Here is a 19,142-nt window from a genome sequence, read left to right on the forward strand (position 1 = left end):
AGGTAGTTCAAAGAAAAGTTCTCGTGCAGCGCCCTTGTGATACCCAACTTGTCAAAAGGGTTTTATCTGAGATCATAAAATAAAGCTCAGTTTGGTTTCCTGCGCTTAAGAGATGTTTTCGACTGGAAGGAACTTTATAACGTTAATCCGAAGTCATCAATGCCAAGACGAAGACGAGGTGTCTCGTGTGATCATTAAAATACTTAAGCAAAGACAAAACTTATGAAATAAGCAAAGAAAGAAGACCTTTTATACAAATTGTATATATGTATAACAATATTGTGTTTCATACCCACGTCACTATTCAAGCTTTAAATTGTGCCAAAAGTTTGGCTCGCCGTCGAACTATAGCCAAACATGTATTCGATTACCGCAAGCGTTGATTACTTAAAGAAAGAAAAACATCCTACTTTCTGTGTTGAAGACAACATCTTTCTGTAGTTCTCGTTCATTTTTAACCTGATGTTTGGCTGTGATTGTTGTTGTGGTCTAGCTTTTAAAATAGGTAGTTTGCTAAGGCATAGATGAACGCATTAGCCACACATGACCCTAGCAACTGATTAGTTTAAGAAAAAATGAAGTAAATTACCGCAGGCATGACTAACTCAGCAAGGGGTTGAGCGAGGGATTTTATTGGCTGTCTAAAATTAGCGCGGACTTGAAATAATAATTCAGGATATCAGCTATAAAGGGGGCGTGCATCACAAACATGAACTATTCGAATGCTAAGTCGCTTTTCTCAAAGGCAGCAAATAATTGCAGTTGTTCTGAAAAGAAGACGGACGCTAGCAGAGTTTCACCTGGTACTGAATGGCAGAAGAGCGGCCCCCTTTTATTTTTTGATTACGATTTCAATTTAATTTTATTCACCCCATTAGTTGCTAGAACATCCCAGTAAATTCGAAAGCCAGTTTTATTTAATGTTTTTTTAATAAGACGTGACCCTTCAGAATTATCATCAACCAAGATCGACACAAAAGCAGCGGTGCAACGAAGCCTTGGCAAATATGGAGCAGTGGGAAGAGACCTTTAACGTTGTGCTTCATTGGGTCTTGACGGCATCTGCGATCGTTGGAAACGGTCTCGTCATATATTTAGTCATCTTCAGGCGGCGTCTCAACTCCACAGCAAATTGGTTCGTCTTATCTCTGGCCGTGGCGGATTTTTTTGTAGGAGCAACATTTTTCCCGTACCAAAGGGCCTGTAAAAGCGAACCGTGCTACAAGAGGCATATCCAGTGGCTATGTGTTGACGTGTTCCTCTGCGCCTCTGTCACGAACCTTTGCCTCATGACAGTAGATCGTTACATCGCGATCGTGAAGCCGTTGAAGTATCTGACTGTTATGACCAGAAGAAGAACTTTGTTAGCGATATCTGCAACCTGGTGTATTCCAATAGTCACGGCACTTTTGCCATTATCGTGGACCTACTCCGCTACGTCGCCGGCAAACAAAGCCATTTCTTGGAAAGTGTTCACCTTTGCCACATTGTTTGTGTACGGAATTACGCCATTCGTCTTCCTGCCTTTAGCCATTGTTCGAATTTTGCTGATAGTTCGAAGATGTCGTCTTGAACGGTCCGCTGTCATGGCCCAGCTAGATTTCAATTATTCGGGTTTGAGAAGAAACAGGCAGTTGGACCCGGAGAAAGAGATTTCGTCCACCAGACTTATCGTTTCTGTGGTAGTTATGTTCTTGGTCTGTTACGTGTTCGGTGTAAGTGTCAGGATCGCGTCTGTGTTTGGCCATCAGCAGCCACCTGAATCTGTGTTGGTGACATCTTCTATTCTTATTTTGACAAACTCTGCAGCAAATCCGGTAGCTTACGGACTGATGAAAAGAGATTTTAAAAGAGAGCTGCTGAAAACCTTAAAAATAAATAATTCATCGAGTGATCTTGCTTTTGAAGAAGTTTTGTAAACATTTTTGGATAAACGTTGCAAACATGTCCCGTCCAACTAAACAGTCTTTACTCGCCTTAAATGGCCGTCAATCTTACAGTTCCCTAATGACTTCGATTTAATCCCGTTAAATAGCCGAAAATAGTGTCAACTGACAGGCCACAACCCTCGACGATGTTTTAGGAACACAAGTAGGCCTAACATTTTTTTAATCCAATCAAACGTTCCGGAAGTTGAGGTAGACCGGTATATTTATACGGGAGGCAATTGTATATTTTTTCTTTTTCGCGACGTGCTCGGATTGCAGTTTTATTGGCCTGAAAAGGAGGTATTAAATAGCGAAAATGAATCGAGGTAAAATTGAGGGAAAAAAAAATATATATATATTCTGGACCCAAACTGTGACAAGAGATATGTGTCATGCTGTGATTATTTTGAAAAGCATTAAGTTTTTAGTTTATAGTTGTTATCATTTAAAACAAATAAACATGGCCGTTTAATGAACTTTAAAGGACTTTGTGTCGATGTGTCATAACATACTGGTATTAAAAAGAGAAGAAAAATCGACTGAAGCATCAGAAACAAAGTTTTACTTACATAGAAAAACACCAAAGACTGGAGAAATGGAAGGGGAGAAGGGGAAAGAATGAGATTAAGGTGAAATCAGTGAGTTAGAAAACTTGGACAGCGTCGATGTACTTTTCCTTGCAACACTGTGAATAAAAACGTGTCAATACCGGCGATGCATGCTTCAAGTCAATTGTAAAGCAAACGTGCTAAATAATGTTTTCATAGCCAGCTACATTACCTTACGAATTCACAATACTGATTGTATTTAGCCACGTGTTTCGAAGTTATATTGGACTGCGTCGATGTACTTTTCCTTAATTGCAACGCTGTGAGCAAAACCGTATCAATGGCGAAGATGCATCCTTACTGATCAACTTGCAAAACAATTATGCTAAAATAACGTGTTTCGCCAACTACATTACCTGTACGGATTTACAATACTGATTGTATTTAACCATGTGTTTTCACGCATGTAGTTACCGGAGATAATTGCGGTGGTTTTGAAGACACAACCTGTAGCCGGCTATTTTAATTTACGTGTTTGATTCAAACATATTTTTAACCCTTTTATGAGCTGATCATCGTTTAAAACGATTCAGCAGTGAAGAGCATTTGACGAACTGTGGCAAAGACCAAGCGGCGTGAAACAATAAAAACCGGATGATTTGAAAGCTGTGAGAGACATATGGTCGGACTAGAGGGCGTCTAATACCGCTTACTGTGGTAAACGTTGATTACTCTATGAAATAGAAGCAAAACGTTTAACAAATGTTCTTTGGTAAGGCTTCGTGGTTGCTATGTGAATTTATGACGCATCAACTGCTTTGAACAAAAAGATGTAACCACAAAAAAGGCCGGCCGGCAGAGAATCGCTTTTTGGAGGGCTTCTAAACAGTTCACTTTCGACCTTTTTAAAGTCATATGTTTGATGGCGGAGGTGTCGATTTACGTTGTCTTTTGATATTTTCCTGCATTTAAAAAATTAGTTGAATTTTTCATCGCCAGAAAGAATTAGCACATGAAGATTTGATTGTTTCTAAACACGTGGGAGATAGCAAAGAAAATACCGCTTTCTCATGCTAACAGCTGTTTTCTGCGGCTTGACATACAAACGAGGCGAAAGGGTCGCTTGTTCTGCATTGTATATTGACCTTTCCGCTTCATTTGTATGCCTTTTTCGACAAAAGAATATTACACTGCAGATTCAACTGCGATAACAGATATTAAGCAGAACAACCGAAAAAGGCAATGTACAGTTCTAGGGGAAAGCTGTAAGGATGCATTTGTTTCAGGGGTGCTCTTCCGGCAGGCGAGCCGTGCAGGTGCGAGTTTTTGACTTGCTTCAGGCCCCTTCACTCCTTAAGAAAAAGAAAAATCCAAAACAAAACCAAACAAATAAGGCGTTAGTCACATCTCTTGGCAGAACTGTGCTTGGAATTTGGGCCTGCACTGTCACGCCTTTTTCTCTTTCTTTTTTCCGTAACGACTTTGTTTGGCGTGCTGGTTTTTTTTTCTGGCCTCCGAGTAACCGCAATGTTATTCTTAGGGGCAATGGCGAATATTTAAATGTCATGGCAATTACTGGATCGTGCAGGTGTATTTTGCCGTGTATAGGAAATTGCTTGACTTAATGTGTGTATAGTTCGCTCAATCAAATGTTCGATCTAATCATTTCCATTTTTACTGCACGAAATAATATTACAGAAGTCCCCGTCGTTAGAAGGAAATGCGCGCATAGTAGGCAGTGGCGACGAAGCTTAAAGAGAAACCATAATAAGGATGGAATATTCAGGCTTCCTTGCCGATAAGAAGTAACATTGCTGTAACTATGGAGAGCGTAGACGGCTGGCCATGAATGGTATATATTTAGCGTCTGCAGCTTAGTGAGGCTTCCCTTCGAAATAACATGAACGTTTGATAACGTGAACTTTGTCGCATGGTACTCTTAAACTTCTGTTTTTAGTTTGTATTTTGAGCACTTACTAGTGCGCTGAAATAACTAAATAGTTTGTTTATTTATGTCACTTGTTTGTTATTGTCTCGGTCCATGAACGTTAAATACCCAGGTACGTTCGGCGACTCATGTTTTTTGTTTTTTTGAATGTATTTTTAGCGCTTCCAATACAATGTTCTGGTTTAACGGCTTGGCCCATGTGTGAGTTGTGACTGACCCATTCGATTCCATCCAATGAGTTCATGAAACAATCAAAAGCAAGCTGATGGTTTTTGTGGTACATTTTTCTTTCAAAGTCTCGCGGTTCAGTCGTGAAAATGCTGCAATCAATTCTTAGAATTCCTTTTGTATGTACCGACTCCCAAGCACCATTCAATTCCATTGCTTATGAACCAATGGGATGCGAGCAGCCAACTCGTACGTGTGTCCAGTGTAAATCCTTTGGCCCGAATAACAAATACGATATTCAATACTAAATTTGGCACTTTCTACGAGCTTCTATGTAAATCCGTCGATATCTTCAGCAAAATTTAGGTCTCAGCCGTTTCCCTTAACCAAATGAATTTTAGTCTGTGATTGCTGAACTATTAGATTTGTAAGTCCAGTTTATTATTTGTAACCATTTTTAATAGTAACTTAATTAAGTATTTTATTGTAAATAATATCGTATTTTAGCATTTTATTGTAAATAATATATTTTTAGCATTCTAATTATTTTAAGCTGAGGGCCCCAAGTTTATCAGTAACTTAAGTTACTGTCACGGGTCACCCTCATTAAATAAAGTCTTTCACTTCACTTCATTCACTGAGAGGGAAATCGAAAAGTTCCAGTTTATTTTCTCACTTGGCCATGGGCCGAATCGTGAAACTCTCCCCTTAACGGTTCGACGGAAATGGTTTGTTTGTTTGTTTGTGCTTCTCTCAGTCCACAAACAACCTCTTTTGGCAAATAATTTCTCCAGCCTCTATGTTGTAAGACACTTCGGAACTCCTTGGTATAGTGACGCGGAAGAGAAACCGGGAACTGAAACGTTCCTATTTTAGAGAGTGTTCATTATTTATGGTCTGGGGGTGGGGGTGATGAAATAATGGGGGAAGGGGCAAAAAGATTTTAGATGTGGAAATAGTTGTTCATGTTGCATTTGCCGGCAAATTGAAGGAATTTCGAAGCGCCTTTGCGGGTTGGGTACTGAATATCATTATACATTGAACTCATTATCTCTTTTCTGATTGGCCGAAAGCGTACAGTGAATTTTCGAAATCAGCGCCTGTGACGTCATATAGCTGCAGATTATACAATAATCATGTCAAGGACACTCAAGGTCATGGGTAATCACGTCATGTATGACTGCGGTGCATGATTTCTAAGGGTAATCATGTCAAGTTCGCGCGCTTTGTGTTGCTTGCCGTCAGTGAAGAAACAAAAACATGACTCCCAGTTTTTGTCGTTCAATGTATATTAAAACAATTACTTGATTCGGGTTTTGTGATATCCAGAATAATCAAGGTCTCGGTAAGAGACCTTGATTATACCTCGACCTTGATTACTCTGGATATCACAAAAACCTCATCCAATAATTACTACGCGCGCTGTGATTGGTCAATTTAGAGGGCCGTATTCTAGTGTACGGCCCGCGAAAATTTAATCTGTCTTTGTCAAGATGTTTCGTGATTTATCGCCAAGTGTTCTTAAAACTTTCGTGTACTTTAAATTGTGTATTTAAAGAACGTGCTAACGTTTCAAAATTGACTCGTTTAGCTTTCGACGACGCGCGTTTGTCATTTGAAGACCTTTGAAGCCGTTCCACGTGGATAGAAATCGTTCTCGAACCCGTCAGTTAATAGCGACAGGGTACGAGTCTGCTGTCGGGTTAGACACCCAAGAATGATCAAGAACATGACATAAGTGCATAGAGATGCACAAGGCTGAACGAGTGTTCCTGGCACAGTTCTCGAGTGTTTTAAAAATCCGCATGAAGTGCTTGTGTAATTCAAAAGTTTGTAATTTCCTTTTCTAAAATGATAAAGAAATTGCGCGCTCCAACTTCCGAACAAAGCCGTGAGCATGAGTGATTCAATAGTTATCAGTCACTTGAAATCAAATGAAGAAAAGTTTAATCAGTCCAGCCAGAAGCATATCACCTAGATAGGTGATATGCTTCTGGTCCAGCTCACAGTGGAAAATTAAACGAGACTGTTTACTTAAGGGACACCTTTCGCATCTTTTCTTTTTGTCTGATATATAAATATATTTGCCAACTAAGCTATACAATCTGCTGTTAGAAACAATGTACTCAATGTTGTGAAATGTTCCTTAACTATCTCACACACCTTGCAAGTAGAACAATTAGCATATTGGACTACTTAATTTCACATCAAGTGCGTTTTGCCTCGTTTGAAAAACAATTGGCGGGTTTTTCAAAGCTTCGTTGTTTAAATAAAACATATATACAGCTTGTATTGAGTAAACTTCGCTAACAACTCGGAAAAAGAGTGATTTTGAAATGAATCATGTGAACGCCGGTTTGAAACTCTACCTACATCAGATTCTTGGTTTTTTTTGGTATTTTTTCCTCTTAAATGATCCTTCAATTCCAAACTTCCATGTTCCATTTTGATTTGGCTTCGCCCTTTTGGCCGTCAGTATATATTTTTCATAGTAAATTATATTTTTGAGGTTCCCTACTTCCCTTCCTCATACATGTAAGGTAGTTTTGTTCGTTCGCGTGTAAAAAAGGAGACGGATACATTGAGACAGCTCGTTTTATGACCCGGCTATATGAAATTTAAACATCTTAAATTCTTTGTTGATATCTCTCTTAACAAAGGCATACGGAAAAGGGTTAGCTGCTGAATTAGCAAGAAAACCCGTCTTGTGTTCGTGAACCTAACGTACTTAAACGGAATTACGATAGCGCTATATCGGTCCGCTGCCATGATGCAAAGGTTCGCGATGGAGATAAATGCAAACTGCCACGACACGATTCCTGGAAGGTCGGTCTCACACGAGAGAGCTTTCTCACAGAAATATGCGACGGGAAAGAAACAAAGAGCAAAGGAGAAATCAGCTACAGCGAGTGACAAAACAAACCAGTTTGTGGATGTCTGAAGGTGTTTTTTAATGACGATCAGGTAAGTGACGAGCCCATTTCCAATGATTGCTGTAGTAGTTAAAAGCCACGCGATAGTTATATAACTTGCGATCATCTTGACCATTAGAAAATAAACACTTTAGTTAGGCTTCCTGGTAGATCAACAGCGACGCCGGATGTACAAGAAATGTAATAACTCCTTAGCTTGTCTTCTCGTCTTCTCTGAAAAAAGGAACCCGATCAGAAGTTTTTAAACCTGACGGTCGTTTGGTGTCGTAAGAACGCGAGTGTCCTTCAATGTTCAACAAGGAGTGAGGGGAAGTCCTTCTCGAGAATATAAACTTGAAGTCAATAACTTATTGAAGCATTGATAATCACATGCTTTCGAGTGCAATTTGAAATTGAAAATGGAGTAAATTTTTCAAAGCCTTGCAAAACGAGCGTTGTTTGAAGAATATACAACTGAATGCTTATTTATTCCAAATTAAACGAGAATAATCATTCCATCTCGTGCTAATATTACACTCACGTTGAAATGAAAGGTTTGCAGAGACCTTTCGTAAAATTTTGGGCCGCCCCGGAAATTAGTAGACTATTTTTACGGTGTCATGTTTGTGAAGATGTAAATCAAACTCACTTTCATATGAACAGTTTTCATGAAACAAAAAGAGAAGAGCTTAACACCTGTTGATAGAAGACTTCTTTCAAAAATGAGGCCAGGGACGGCGGAGCTGGGGGTGCTGGGAGGGGGGCGGGGGAGGGGCTTTACATACATCAAATAATTTTACAAATATCTCCGCAACCCCTACAAGTCCCCGCCCCCCCTCCCAATTCAAAATACGCTCCACTATCCCTGGAGTCACTCGAAAACTTTTTTTTACGTTGACATAAATGATTATAAAATGTTGCTTATTTAAGGTTGGTAATAAATGATGTTTTACGTGCAAAAGTTTAAGGCTTAAACTAAGAAGTTTGGATATCATTTTCAACATTCACCGAGGAGATGACTCACTGTGATAAATATATCAGTATAGTATTTCTTTCACTTGTTATTGTAGACTACGAGTAGTCCCTCTCTCGCTTAGTCCATCGTACGTGACGCGAAGGAAAACCGCGAGAAAAAAATAGCCGCGCGAAATCCTGGGGGCTCCTCGCCCCCAGGATTTCGCGCGGCTATTTTTCTCTCGCAGTTTTCTTTCGCGTCACGCACGATGGACTAAGTGAAAGAGGGACTACTCGTAGTCTAGCTTACCTTAAACTTTACAATTAATGTTTTATCATGAAGCCTCAGTACTTAACGTCATCTTTTTATTATTTATTATTGGGACGCGTGCCACAGCAAATAAATTGACAGCTATGTTTCTTTATTTACTTGTTTTAAATTTCCGACGAAAAAGAGCCTCACATTCTTTTTTGATGTCATTTTTTAGGAAGGCGTAAGCAAAAGGGTTTATTAAAGAGTTCACCAACAACAAAATGGCGAGAAGATCGCGGACCTCTGTTGGAGGATTACAGATTTCGAGACCAATGCAAAATGATAATGAAATATTCATAGCATAGCAAACAATAAAAACAGAAACAACGACGCATATGACTTGTACAGATGACAACTCTCTCTTTCTTGACAGTTTAAAGTGACAATCGGGGCTTCCCCTCCGTTTGTTGTAAAGTAATTGCGAAACTTGAATGGCGGCTTGTTTCATGTGTTTTCTTCTTATCAATAACATACGAATTGTAGAAGTGACTGAAATAACAGCTGGAGTCACTTCCACGGTTGCTAGTCGGGTTATTTCAAACACTCTATGTAGGCTTGTGGAATCTGCTCTCTCTACTTGATACTGAATCGGAGCGAGTATTAACGAAAATGCCCATGCGGAGAAAATGGCGGCCAAAACGCGACGAGAGGTCACCAAAACGACGTATCTCAGAGGCAATGCAATGGCGATGTAGCGATCGATAGTCATGGCGACCAAATTTGTTACGGATGCATACATGAACAGCGATGCTACCATAATCCGGTACTCACGATTGCAGCTATGAAACAGCAAATTGCAAAAGAATGAAGCCGGGAAGTAGCACAAGACGTAAAGAAAATCTGCCACCGCCAGCGAGAGAATGAACCAGTTAGGCAAGGTGAAGAGTCGTCGTCTTGTGGTGATTAAGTATATTGTGAAGCCATTGCCAAGGAGGGACATCACAGTGATTATCCACCCAGCGATCCAAAACCACGATACCATGCTTTCACAGCGGAATTGTGCAAAAGAGGTTTCACAACAGTGGTCTTCACACACACTCACTCTTTAGCCGGGTGTCTCGTTTTGTTTGCTTCGGTTGCGCAACAGTTTACCCCGCTTCATTTTGTAACCTTGACAGGTTTCTTAATAAATTTTCAGTTTGTTCCACTGAGTGTTATTTACGTCCGCGAGGTAAGCTGACATGAGTGCTTTAGGGAGAATACAACTGGCATCCAATTTTTTAGCATTTTGTGCGGGGGATTCAAAATCCGATTGAAAATTACACTTTGGCGTGTAATTATTTTCAAGGATTTTGCTGGTTTAATTACGATGTCAGTGAGTATATGAAACATTTTCTGTCTATCAGGGTATTGCGTACTGATGAATTTTTTTTTATTTAAGTCGTTTTGCACTTCTACGCAGGTATAAGTTCTCATCGGTTCGATGCTATTTTTTCAGTCGTCGGTGATGTAATAAATTGCCTTGAAAAATTTTATTTAAGTGTAGAGTTTTATTATCTGTAACTGTGGTGTCCTTGAACGCATTTTAAGAATTTGACAATTTTCTACAAGATAGGTGATGTGTAGTTGTAGGTTACTGTAATAAAGTCATTCTAACGTTGTATTTATAAGTAATGTAAGCATCCGCATTGTAAGCATATAAGTCTTTGTAAGTAGCTTGTTTTTCTTTTTGAGTTTTGCAATACCAAAAGTTAGTATTTCGATTTGATTTTTTTTTTACTCATTTCGTCTGGTAACATTTCAAACATTTATTTTTTTATTTATTTTTTTTTACATTTGTGTAAACAAAAGAAAAAATGATGACAGCAAGTTCATAGCAGCAAACATCTCCATATTCTCGATCACATGGGAAAAAAGTAATTTCCAGGGCGGAGAGTATCCGTTCGTGCGCTTTTGGAAGGTAAGGGGGGAGGGGGAATGAGAAAATATAAATGAAGGGAACGCACATTCCTAAGTGTTTTGGTGATAGAGCTGATTAAAAACTAGAAGCCGTCGATGCAACTGTATTGTGGGGTAATCTACGACCTTGGTCACAAGGGTTGGAGAACTTCATCCTATACGCATTTTACCCCTCCCCACCCCTGTGCAATGCAGACAAAACACTGCCATCCAACAACAGCTCGCATTTTACCATTTTCCAACATTTAAAGAGGCAATGGGGGTGGTGACACTTATTCTGTAGGTATTAAGGTTATGATTTCATGTCTTTGCCCATTTTCCAACACAATTAGTCCACGGTTGTAGCTATAGGCTTCTCTCGAGGCATACCGATCCTCCTGGACTGGCTTCTTTCTCCAGTTTCAAATGTTTCGGCTGTTGCTTTCTTCTGGTTCTCTAACTGGTTCTTTAACTTCTTTCAGTGATATGATAATTTAGCCTTAAAATACCACCGCTGATATCGTTCCTTTCAGCAAACCGTACCGCCACGTTTGTTAATTGAGACTCCCTCCGCCCCACCCCAGCCCCCTAAAAATTATCAAAAGCACTCGCATGGATACTCTTTTTCCAAAGTGAGTCCTTAATTCATTGCTGTGGAGTAGCTCTGTATTTAGAATAGTGTCTCCATGATGTGTGGCTGAAAAATATGGCCTCAAGATAATCTTTAGTTCAGATTTGCATTACGCCACAGAAAAGTTAAACGGTTTATATATTTCTTTGTTACTGAAAAACGAGGAAAACTTGAATAAAAATATGATGTTCAACGGACGCTGCGAGCAGGATTCGAACCTGCGCGGGGAGACCCCATTGGATTTCAAGTCCAACGCCTTAACCACTCGGCCATCGCAGCAACATTTTAACCTTCTTTCAGATACGCTATAAAAACCTAAGCAACGTCTCCAATATAACAGGATGTTTTAACATGACATCACAGCAGCCCTATTGGTGTTCGAAACCAATCCTGTGAGAGTTGAACTCTTTTCTTATGTAAACACTTTCTTTTACTTCAATAAATTTGCATGGCTGCTGACAACGTGGGTGAAAACGGCTCTCTCTCCATATGTATATATCAGCTTAGCGATATTAACTCTTTAACTGCACACCGCTCTCTGGAGATTAATGATAACGAAGGGTTAAACTCTTTCATTTACTTTGAGATCGTCCTTTTTGCTCCTGTTTTCATCGTCATCAATATATTTTTACACTGAAGATTTTTAAATCTTCAGTGTAAAAACGTCTTGTTAAAACAAGACGTATGGCTTAACAACAGTTACTATGCCCTCAAGAATTTAGTTGTGAGAGCGATGAATTAGGAAAGCTTAATATTTAATATACTAAAATATTTTCTTAAGGAATATTCGACTGATCTAGTCGAATATACGACTGAAGTCCGACAGTTGAGTTAAACGCCGCATTTTACATGTGCCGAATCTAATTCATAAATTATGTTAAATTATATTTTACCCATAACTCCACAGTTTTGTGCTGCATGACATGCGCACAACAAGCTGAAGGGAATTTTTGGCGGCAGTTGCAGCAGGAGATGTATCATGTAGAAGGAAGGCTGTTGAAGATGCCAGTATGTGTGGTTCTTGCTTGCTTCGCTCCAATTAAGCTTAAGTTTCGGCCTTCAAGCAAAAACCGCTCTGTGCTACATGACATGCGGGGTAGGAAAGCAATATACGGCGACTGTTGAGTTAGCCTGCGTAGCAAGCGTTTCCGTGGGGTTTGGGAGTAAAGAAAGAGCGAGGAACGGGATTTTCGGTGTTTTCGCGCGGGCAAAACACCGAAAATCCCGTTCCTCGCTCTTTCTTTACTCCCAAACCCCACGGAAACGCTTGCTACGTAGGCTACAATTTTATTCGGCAAAAAAATGCGACGTTTAAATCAAATTAGCCGAACTTATTCATTCGAATCGACTAATATTAGTATTTGATTCGGCGCATGTAAAATGCGACGTTTAAACCGGGCCTAACACAATTGATTTCACTCAATAATTTCCTGCCCCGCGTCAGCACTGAGTCGTGGGATATAGTAACTCACATAAGGAACATAAAAGAAGTTAAATTCAGTATTGAGTCTCGGCAAACCACCTCGGTGGACGAAATGCTTTCAGACATGTATTTGAGGTTAATTAAGAAAAAACATAATTGGACAAACTGAGAGAGGAAGACAAAGAACTGGTATGAGTAATAATTTTCTCCCTTTTCAGTGCACTCGACGCATGGCGTCACGTGAACGCGCTTGAATAAAAGGCATGCGCACTTCCAGTTGAATGTCGTCAGAAGTTGGAAAAAGTCTTTCCGGTAAATTAGCATAAGCTAGCATATAAAGTTTCCAATTCATAAATTTTTATTAATTCAAATTTTCCGGATAATCATTGTATTTTCTGACGTGTTTCCCTGCTCCCCAGTATGGCGGCCAAAATTGCGACAAGCTGTATTACCCTCCATATGAAGCTGCACGCCATTTTGGGAAATATGCAACTTCTGTTATTCAGCGTTTAATCCTGAGCTCAGTCCACCAAAGTAATTTCGTTTTGTTTAACCAAGAGAAGGTGCAAATGCCGTTCTGGGGAAAACGTTTGTAGTTAAAGGACTCAGGAGTTTCCCATTGTTCCCACGTCATCAGACAATGTCGCGGGCATTCGTCACAGTACTAACAAAAATTGTCATGTCAGCCTGCTAGCAAGCCAGCTCGAATGGGGTCTGTTGGATATACTTTCAGGTGTCACTCGTGAAACCCAGGGTATTATGCTCAAAATTATGCTCGGCTGAAGCTATTATCCTTCTAACCTAGACTAAAATGACATTTCTTCTTCAGCCTCCTGTCTTTAATCTTGAATACTAATGTTGAAAGAAGGGAATGTTTTAGACGCAATATTTATACAGCTTAAAGGAGCTCAGTCACGGCATTTTGAGTTATTTTGGCTTAGGCAAAATTACCTTTAAACTAAAGGGAACCTGAAAATAGTAGTTTAGTAAGAAAGAAAAACACCAAAGAAGATATATAAGTCCTGGCATTCTGGCTGAATCTTTCATACCTTTCAAAACTTTGCAATGCAGCCGTTTGTACAGAAAGTGTTTCAAAGTATAGAGGTCTTTTCCCGGAACATTGACAGGTCCAAACGTCATGCTACTGCCGTGCCGAACTCAAATGAATTTGGCTCGGCAGTGGCATGACAAAAGAACTGCAGTGGTTTCAAACGTCGAATTTAATTCACTCGCGCCGAACTAAAGGAAATCTGAAAATAATAGGTTACTGAGATAGAAAAACACCATAGAGATAATAATAATCAACCATAAAGGAACAAGGATGGTGAAGGATGGAAAAGATTAACACGGATTACAAACGACGAACTTAAAAAGTTTAGGCTAAACTTTTCAAGATGCGACTCCTTAAAAATTTTCCACTTTTGGTCACGGGTTCTGAAAAACACAGCTGCCCATGACTCTTGTGACCGCTTCACGTTCACCTCGGAATTGTTCATGCGAGTGGCGTAAATGCTCTTTCAAAAGTTACACTGTGTTACACCATGCCTTTCAGCGGCTTCATCGGTCAAGCTGGCAGGCCCTATTTCAGCTCTTGAGCTTCTTGTGTTCTTTAACCTCTGAAAGAGTAGCTAGTTTTCTATGACAAAAATGCCCGCGAGAATCTTAGCTATTTCATTAACACTGAGTCATTTAACTGCCATCATGGAAACACCGAATAGAAGACTCGACTATCAGTAACCTTTCTTCGAAAGAGATGTGCTTGATTTGCCAGTCACGTGATCATCGATGGCAGATTTGTTTGCCTTATGAACCATTACAAATACGTACAAAAATTTAAGTGAATATATGAAAGAACTTCATTAATGTCTGTACTCGTTTATAAATTGTAAAATAGGAATCTTGAAAACATCAAGTCATTAGGAAAATAACAATGTTAACGTAGACCATTTGTACCTGTTGCTCGCTATATACCGCCTTACCACACCAAGATGACAACTACACACGCACGTACAAGATGCAAAGTAATTTTGGGCATCACTGTCACAAACTGCCCTTCAACGTCGTGGACGACTTTTGTGTTTCATAATATGCAGTCTGCTACATTTTAAGTTAAACATTTTTGCAATTTAGATGACGCCTTTTGTGAACAACACACTGTTTCAAGGCTGAAAAAATAGCGTAAACGTTTTTAAAAACTTCCCAAAAGCAACGCTGCGAGCAGGATTCGAACCTGCGCGGGGAGACCCCATTGGATTTCGAGTCCAACGCCTTAACCACTCGGCCATCGCAGCTGCTATTGCAATTACGGTATAAAATCCTTTAAATATCTAAGCAACGTATTTTACCTTAGTATTATTAATATTAAATAGTTTATCAAGAAAAGGACAAGGTGGATAAGTAATACTAATGTATACAAAGTAGAAATAATTAAGTGCAGTACTCTTCGGCTGATCAGACAAACAGTTTTCATCGCTGTATTTAATGATTCATGAGAATGATAATGAAGACGACAATGTTGAAGTACCCTGAAACTATTATGTTTATCTTTAAAGTACAGTTGAAGTCTCAAGGAAAAAGAAAAGTACTGTACTTTGAGTTGGCGGGGGGCTCGAAATAACGAGTATTTATTGAATGAAAAGATACCCACAAGGGTAAATGATTTGAGTTTGAAATAACGGAGAGATTGAGAGGTCGATGTTCAACTGTAATGTTCTCATTTGATTATGAAAGGAACTTCACGATGAGGATATAACACAATGCTTGTTCAACAACCGAGCAGAGCTTGCAGAGACTTCTGAGGAAGCTGAAGGAAAGATCACGCCCCGAGAGAAATCCTGTTCAAGAAAAAGAAAGATCTTGTTCAAACCTCTGGACAACCTTCTACTCTTTTGTTAACAAAATTGCAAGTGATTCAGAAAATTATTTTGGTTTTATACTCTTTATTGACAACAGCTTCCAGCATAGCTCTTATCATCTTTACAATGACGTCACCGTCACCAGTCTCCGTAATTCCAAACTCAAACTGTTATGACATTTACTACAACAATTAAACAGCAGTTGATTAACCTGTGGTAATTAATATATCTTTTGGCTAAAAGCTTGTACCAAATAATACAGAGGAAAAAAATGGGGGATCGAACTGACAAATTAACAAGAATATGAAACTATCCCTTGATTTGCTTCATATTTGGACATGTTACAGTGAAATACTTGATAACATAGCAACGGTTGTTAAGCAGTTTAAACGCCTTTGAAATGTGCATAAAGGCGATAAAGTTAAGGTGAAAATGTCTTATGATCATTAGGGCTATCATGCTCATGTTATATACTAGTTGATACTTAGCTCTTATTAACCGAGCAGGAGGTCTGTATGGGAGAACCTTGACCGAGGTCGTGAGTACAGACCGAACGCCGTGAGGTCTTTACACACCACCGAGGTCAAGATTCTCCCATACAGACCGACTTAGTTCGGTTAATAAGATGTTTATTATATGGCAAAGAAAAAAACTTTAATTCGTTTAATGTAACTGGTTTGCTGACATTTTGCTTGCAAACGGAGATGAGCATAACTTAAACCTGCCGAAATTTGCTCGTCCTCTTTACTGTTTTTTTTTTGTCATCAGGCTTTTTGGCACTTCCACAAATGATTGAGCAGAAAATAAAAGAAAATGGTGAACATTTTTGTATTTTAGCTCACTACTTTTTCAACGCAAAATGAAACCGGTCTAGATGTCGGTCTAGATGGGAAAATCTAGACCGCGGTCAATATCGATTTCAGCCAATCAAATTCGTGAATTCGGTAGTTCCCAGTCCTTGTGAGACAGCCATATAATAAATCATCATCTTAAATTCCTGGATGGTGAAAATGCGTCTTATCGCTGGTATATGCACAAAACTAGCTTTTAATCTGAATCTTCTATACCTTGCAAAACTTTGCAATGTAGCCGTTATTTAGGAAGTGTCTGAAAGTATAGTTTTCCTAGCAACTGCTAGTCACACCAGCTGCGATGGCCGAGTGGTTAAGGCGTTGGACTTGAAATCCAATGGGGTTTCCCTGCGCAGGTTCGAATCCTGCTCGCAGCGTCAGCTCCTTTTTTTGGCAAGGAAATTTATAATCCTTACTATGTACGTGGGATCGAGTAAATACTAAAAAAAGCAGTAATGGATGCCAGATGTTTTTTTACTCCCAAATATCGGCATTAACAGTTCGAAGAAAATTTTGACGGTGAAATTCTACTACACTCTGTCACTGACAAGAAAGGTGGAAGTCAGTTAGAGAAAGTCATAGTTCTTCTCTGAGGTCTTTCCCACGAGCATAAGAGTTAAACGCAAATAATTTCATTCACATTTCGAGAGAATTTGTTTTAAGTTTTGGCTATGGCTTTTTTTCCCTAAAAACTCTAGCTTTTCCCACCGCAATTCTTTCGATATGTTATCCATACCTTCTTTCGCCCTATCGGTCTTTTTCAGCATGCTTCTCCTGTGTGTTTCATAACAATAATTGTCTTTTGCGTTATTCGTGCTCTACTTTTTGTTTCTTCAATTAAATCTCACTGATACTACGTCTTTTATCTATTTAACCTATTATTCTCTCTCAGATGCCATATTTGTTTCATTTCTGTCTAGATAACTTTTTTTCTGTTTTTATTCTGCAGTACAGGTATTAGTTATAAATAAACTAAGCAGCTTTCCTGTCTTTGCAGATTAATACGGGGTGCTTCGTTGGGAAAAGGAGTCAAATTGGCCATTTTTGTATATTCTCGGTATTGGACTGGAACTAGCTTGCAACTAGCTCTAGCTCATGCGGGGGAATATCATTAAAAAGGAGATTAATGTCGTTTGCATTTGAAAAGACTCCCCGCATTAGCCTCAGTTGCAAGCTAGTTCCAGTCCAATACCGAGAGCACGAGAATGGTCCATTGCCCACCCCGGCGTGTCATGGACCCTGTTCATCGATGACTGCCAATTTAGATTTGAATTGTCAACTCAAAAGGAGATTAGTCAGGCATATTTTCATACTCACAAAAGAATTTATCTATGAAAAGGGTCTATGGCATAGGTTACATGGTAGTGTAAAGTTATTTCTAGTCACTGAGGGCGTAGCCCGAGGAACTCCAACAACGTGAAAGTCGGTGAATAATATGCTTGTTTTTCACTTGGGTGAGGTCTTCTAAGAAAACGAAAATTACAAATATATATATATATATATATTCCTCTCCAGGTAAACATCCCATGCTTGTGGCGGTTGTATGTTTTCAGACTGACACGGATAGTTTTAAAAGGTGGCAAATTATATGGTTAAAACTTTATCGGTGGAAAGCATGTTGTTATACCTTCCAACTGAAATACGTTTTCCGATTGGAGGAGAACGTGTCACGTGTCGTGGGTCAAAACTCACTAACTCTCTAGGGCGAACAAAACTCACTAACTCCTTAGGGAAACAACAACTTGAACTTTCTACCCACACGTAATCAAGTCGAGCTCCTTGAAACCGCTGCAAATTTGTGAGCCAGCCAGCGCCAAGCAAACGATTTCTTCGCAGTTTTTTCTATTTTTTAGTTGGGAGGTAAAACTAAACATTTAATGACTGGCCCCGCGGGAAACAGTGAGTTTTGAAACAAAACTCACTGTTTCCCCTGGGAACAGTCATTAAGTGCTTATTGTCCTTCGTAGCAGATAGCAGCCCGATCAGTCTTGTATTACTACAGAAGTTGGAGGCAGTGAGTAGACACCTATCGAGGTATCTCTTTTGGAGGGAAATTTCCAACTTGGAGAATGAAAGGTAAAATTGTAGAGCGACACGAAAGTGTTGTAAGTCAGTTACCTTTGTTTGCGGCACAAAAACCGATGATGGCGGATGAAGTATGTTACGTGTTCTCTACGCGCATTATTTGTACCAATTTGTCGGCGGGTTATGTTTAGTATAGGTAATCATACAGTTTCGAGTTCAATTTGGAATTAATTTGCCCGAGTGAGCTTTTTGAAAAATTCACAAGTGGAAATTAATTCCAAATTGAACAAGAAAAACCGTATGATTACTTATTAATAATATAAAAATGAAAAAATTTGCGTGGAGGAAGTGCCGGAAGACCTTTCTTGAAGCCATTTTTTCTCATTCGAGAAAACGTTTTTCAAAGTTTCCGCACGAAATTTTCGTCATCATGTTAAGTAGTATCATTGGCGTCAAAAATTTCCTATTGTCTTTCAGTTAATCATAATCTTAACGATGTGTAATTTGCACTGGTGTTTCACTTGTTGCACTTGTGTTACACTTGAACTGCACTGCTCTCAGCCAATCAGAATCGCGTAATTTTTTCATGTATATTATTAGGAATATAATGTGAGGATGTTTTAGAGGAACACGACGACGGAATACATGACTCATTTTCCTCGTTATTTTCAGCTATTGCTTTTCAGTCCCGCTCTCCTTTGTTATAAT

At 39.3% G+C, this 19,142-nt stretch overlaps 1 protein-coding gene and 3 non-coding genes across 4 annotated transcripts in view; 2 read left to right on the forward strand and 2 right to left on the reverse strand.

The window, feature by feature from the left end:
* Positions 1–993: 993 nt before the first annotated feature.
* Positions 994–19,142, forward strand: part of LOC145478891 (alpha-1B adrenergic receptor-like) — a 71,182-nt gene continuing 53,033 nt past the window's right edge. Inside the window, exon 1 of the mRNA XM_081457082.1 lies at positions 994–5,871. Coding sequence (XP_081313208.1) covers positions 1,008–1,919 — 912 coding nt within the window. The 5' untranslated portion in view covers positions 994–1,007 and the 3' untranslated portion in view covers positions 1,920–5,871. The remainder of the gene's footprint in view (positions 5,872–19,142) is intronic.
* On the reverse strand, positions 11,478–11,559 carry Trnas-uga (transfer RNA serine (anticodon UGA)). The gene has a single exon. It is a non-coding gene; the product is annotated as a tRNA-Ser (tRNA).
* Positions 14,913–14,994, reverse strand: Trnas-cga (transfer RNA serine (anticodon CGA)). The gene has a single exon. It is a non-coding gene; the product is annotated as a tRNA-Ser (tRNA).
* Positions 16,705–16,786, forward strand: Trnas-uga (transfer RNA serine (anticodon UGA)). Its single transcript has one exon. It is a non-coding gene; the product is annotated as a tRNA-Ser (tRNA).

This window comes from Orbicella franksi, chromosome 2, assembly GCF_964199315.1.
Source record: "Orbicella franksi chromosome 2, jaOrbFran1.1, whole genome shotgun sequence".
NCBI lineage: Eukaryota > Metazoa > Cnidaria > Anthozoa > Scleractinia > Merulinidae > Orbicella > Orbicella franksi.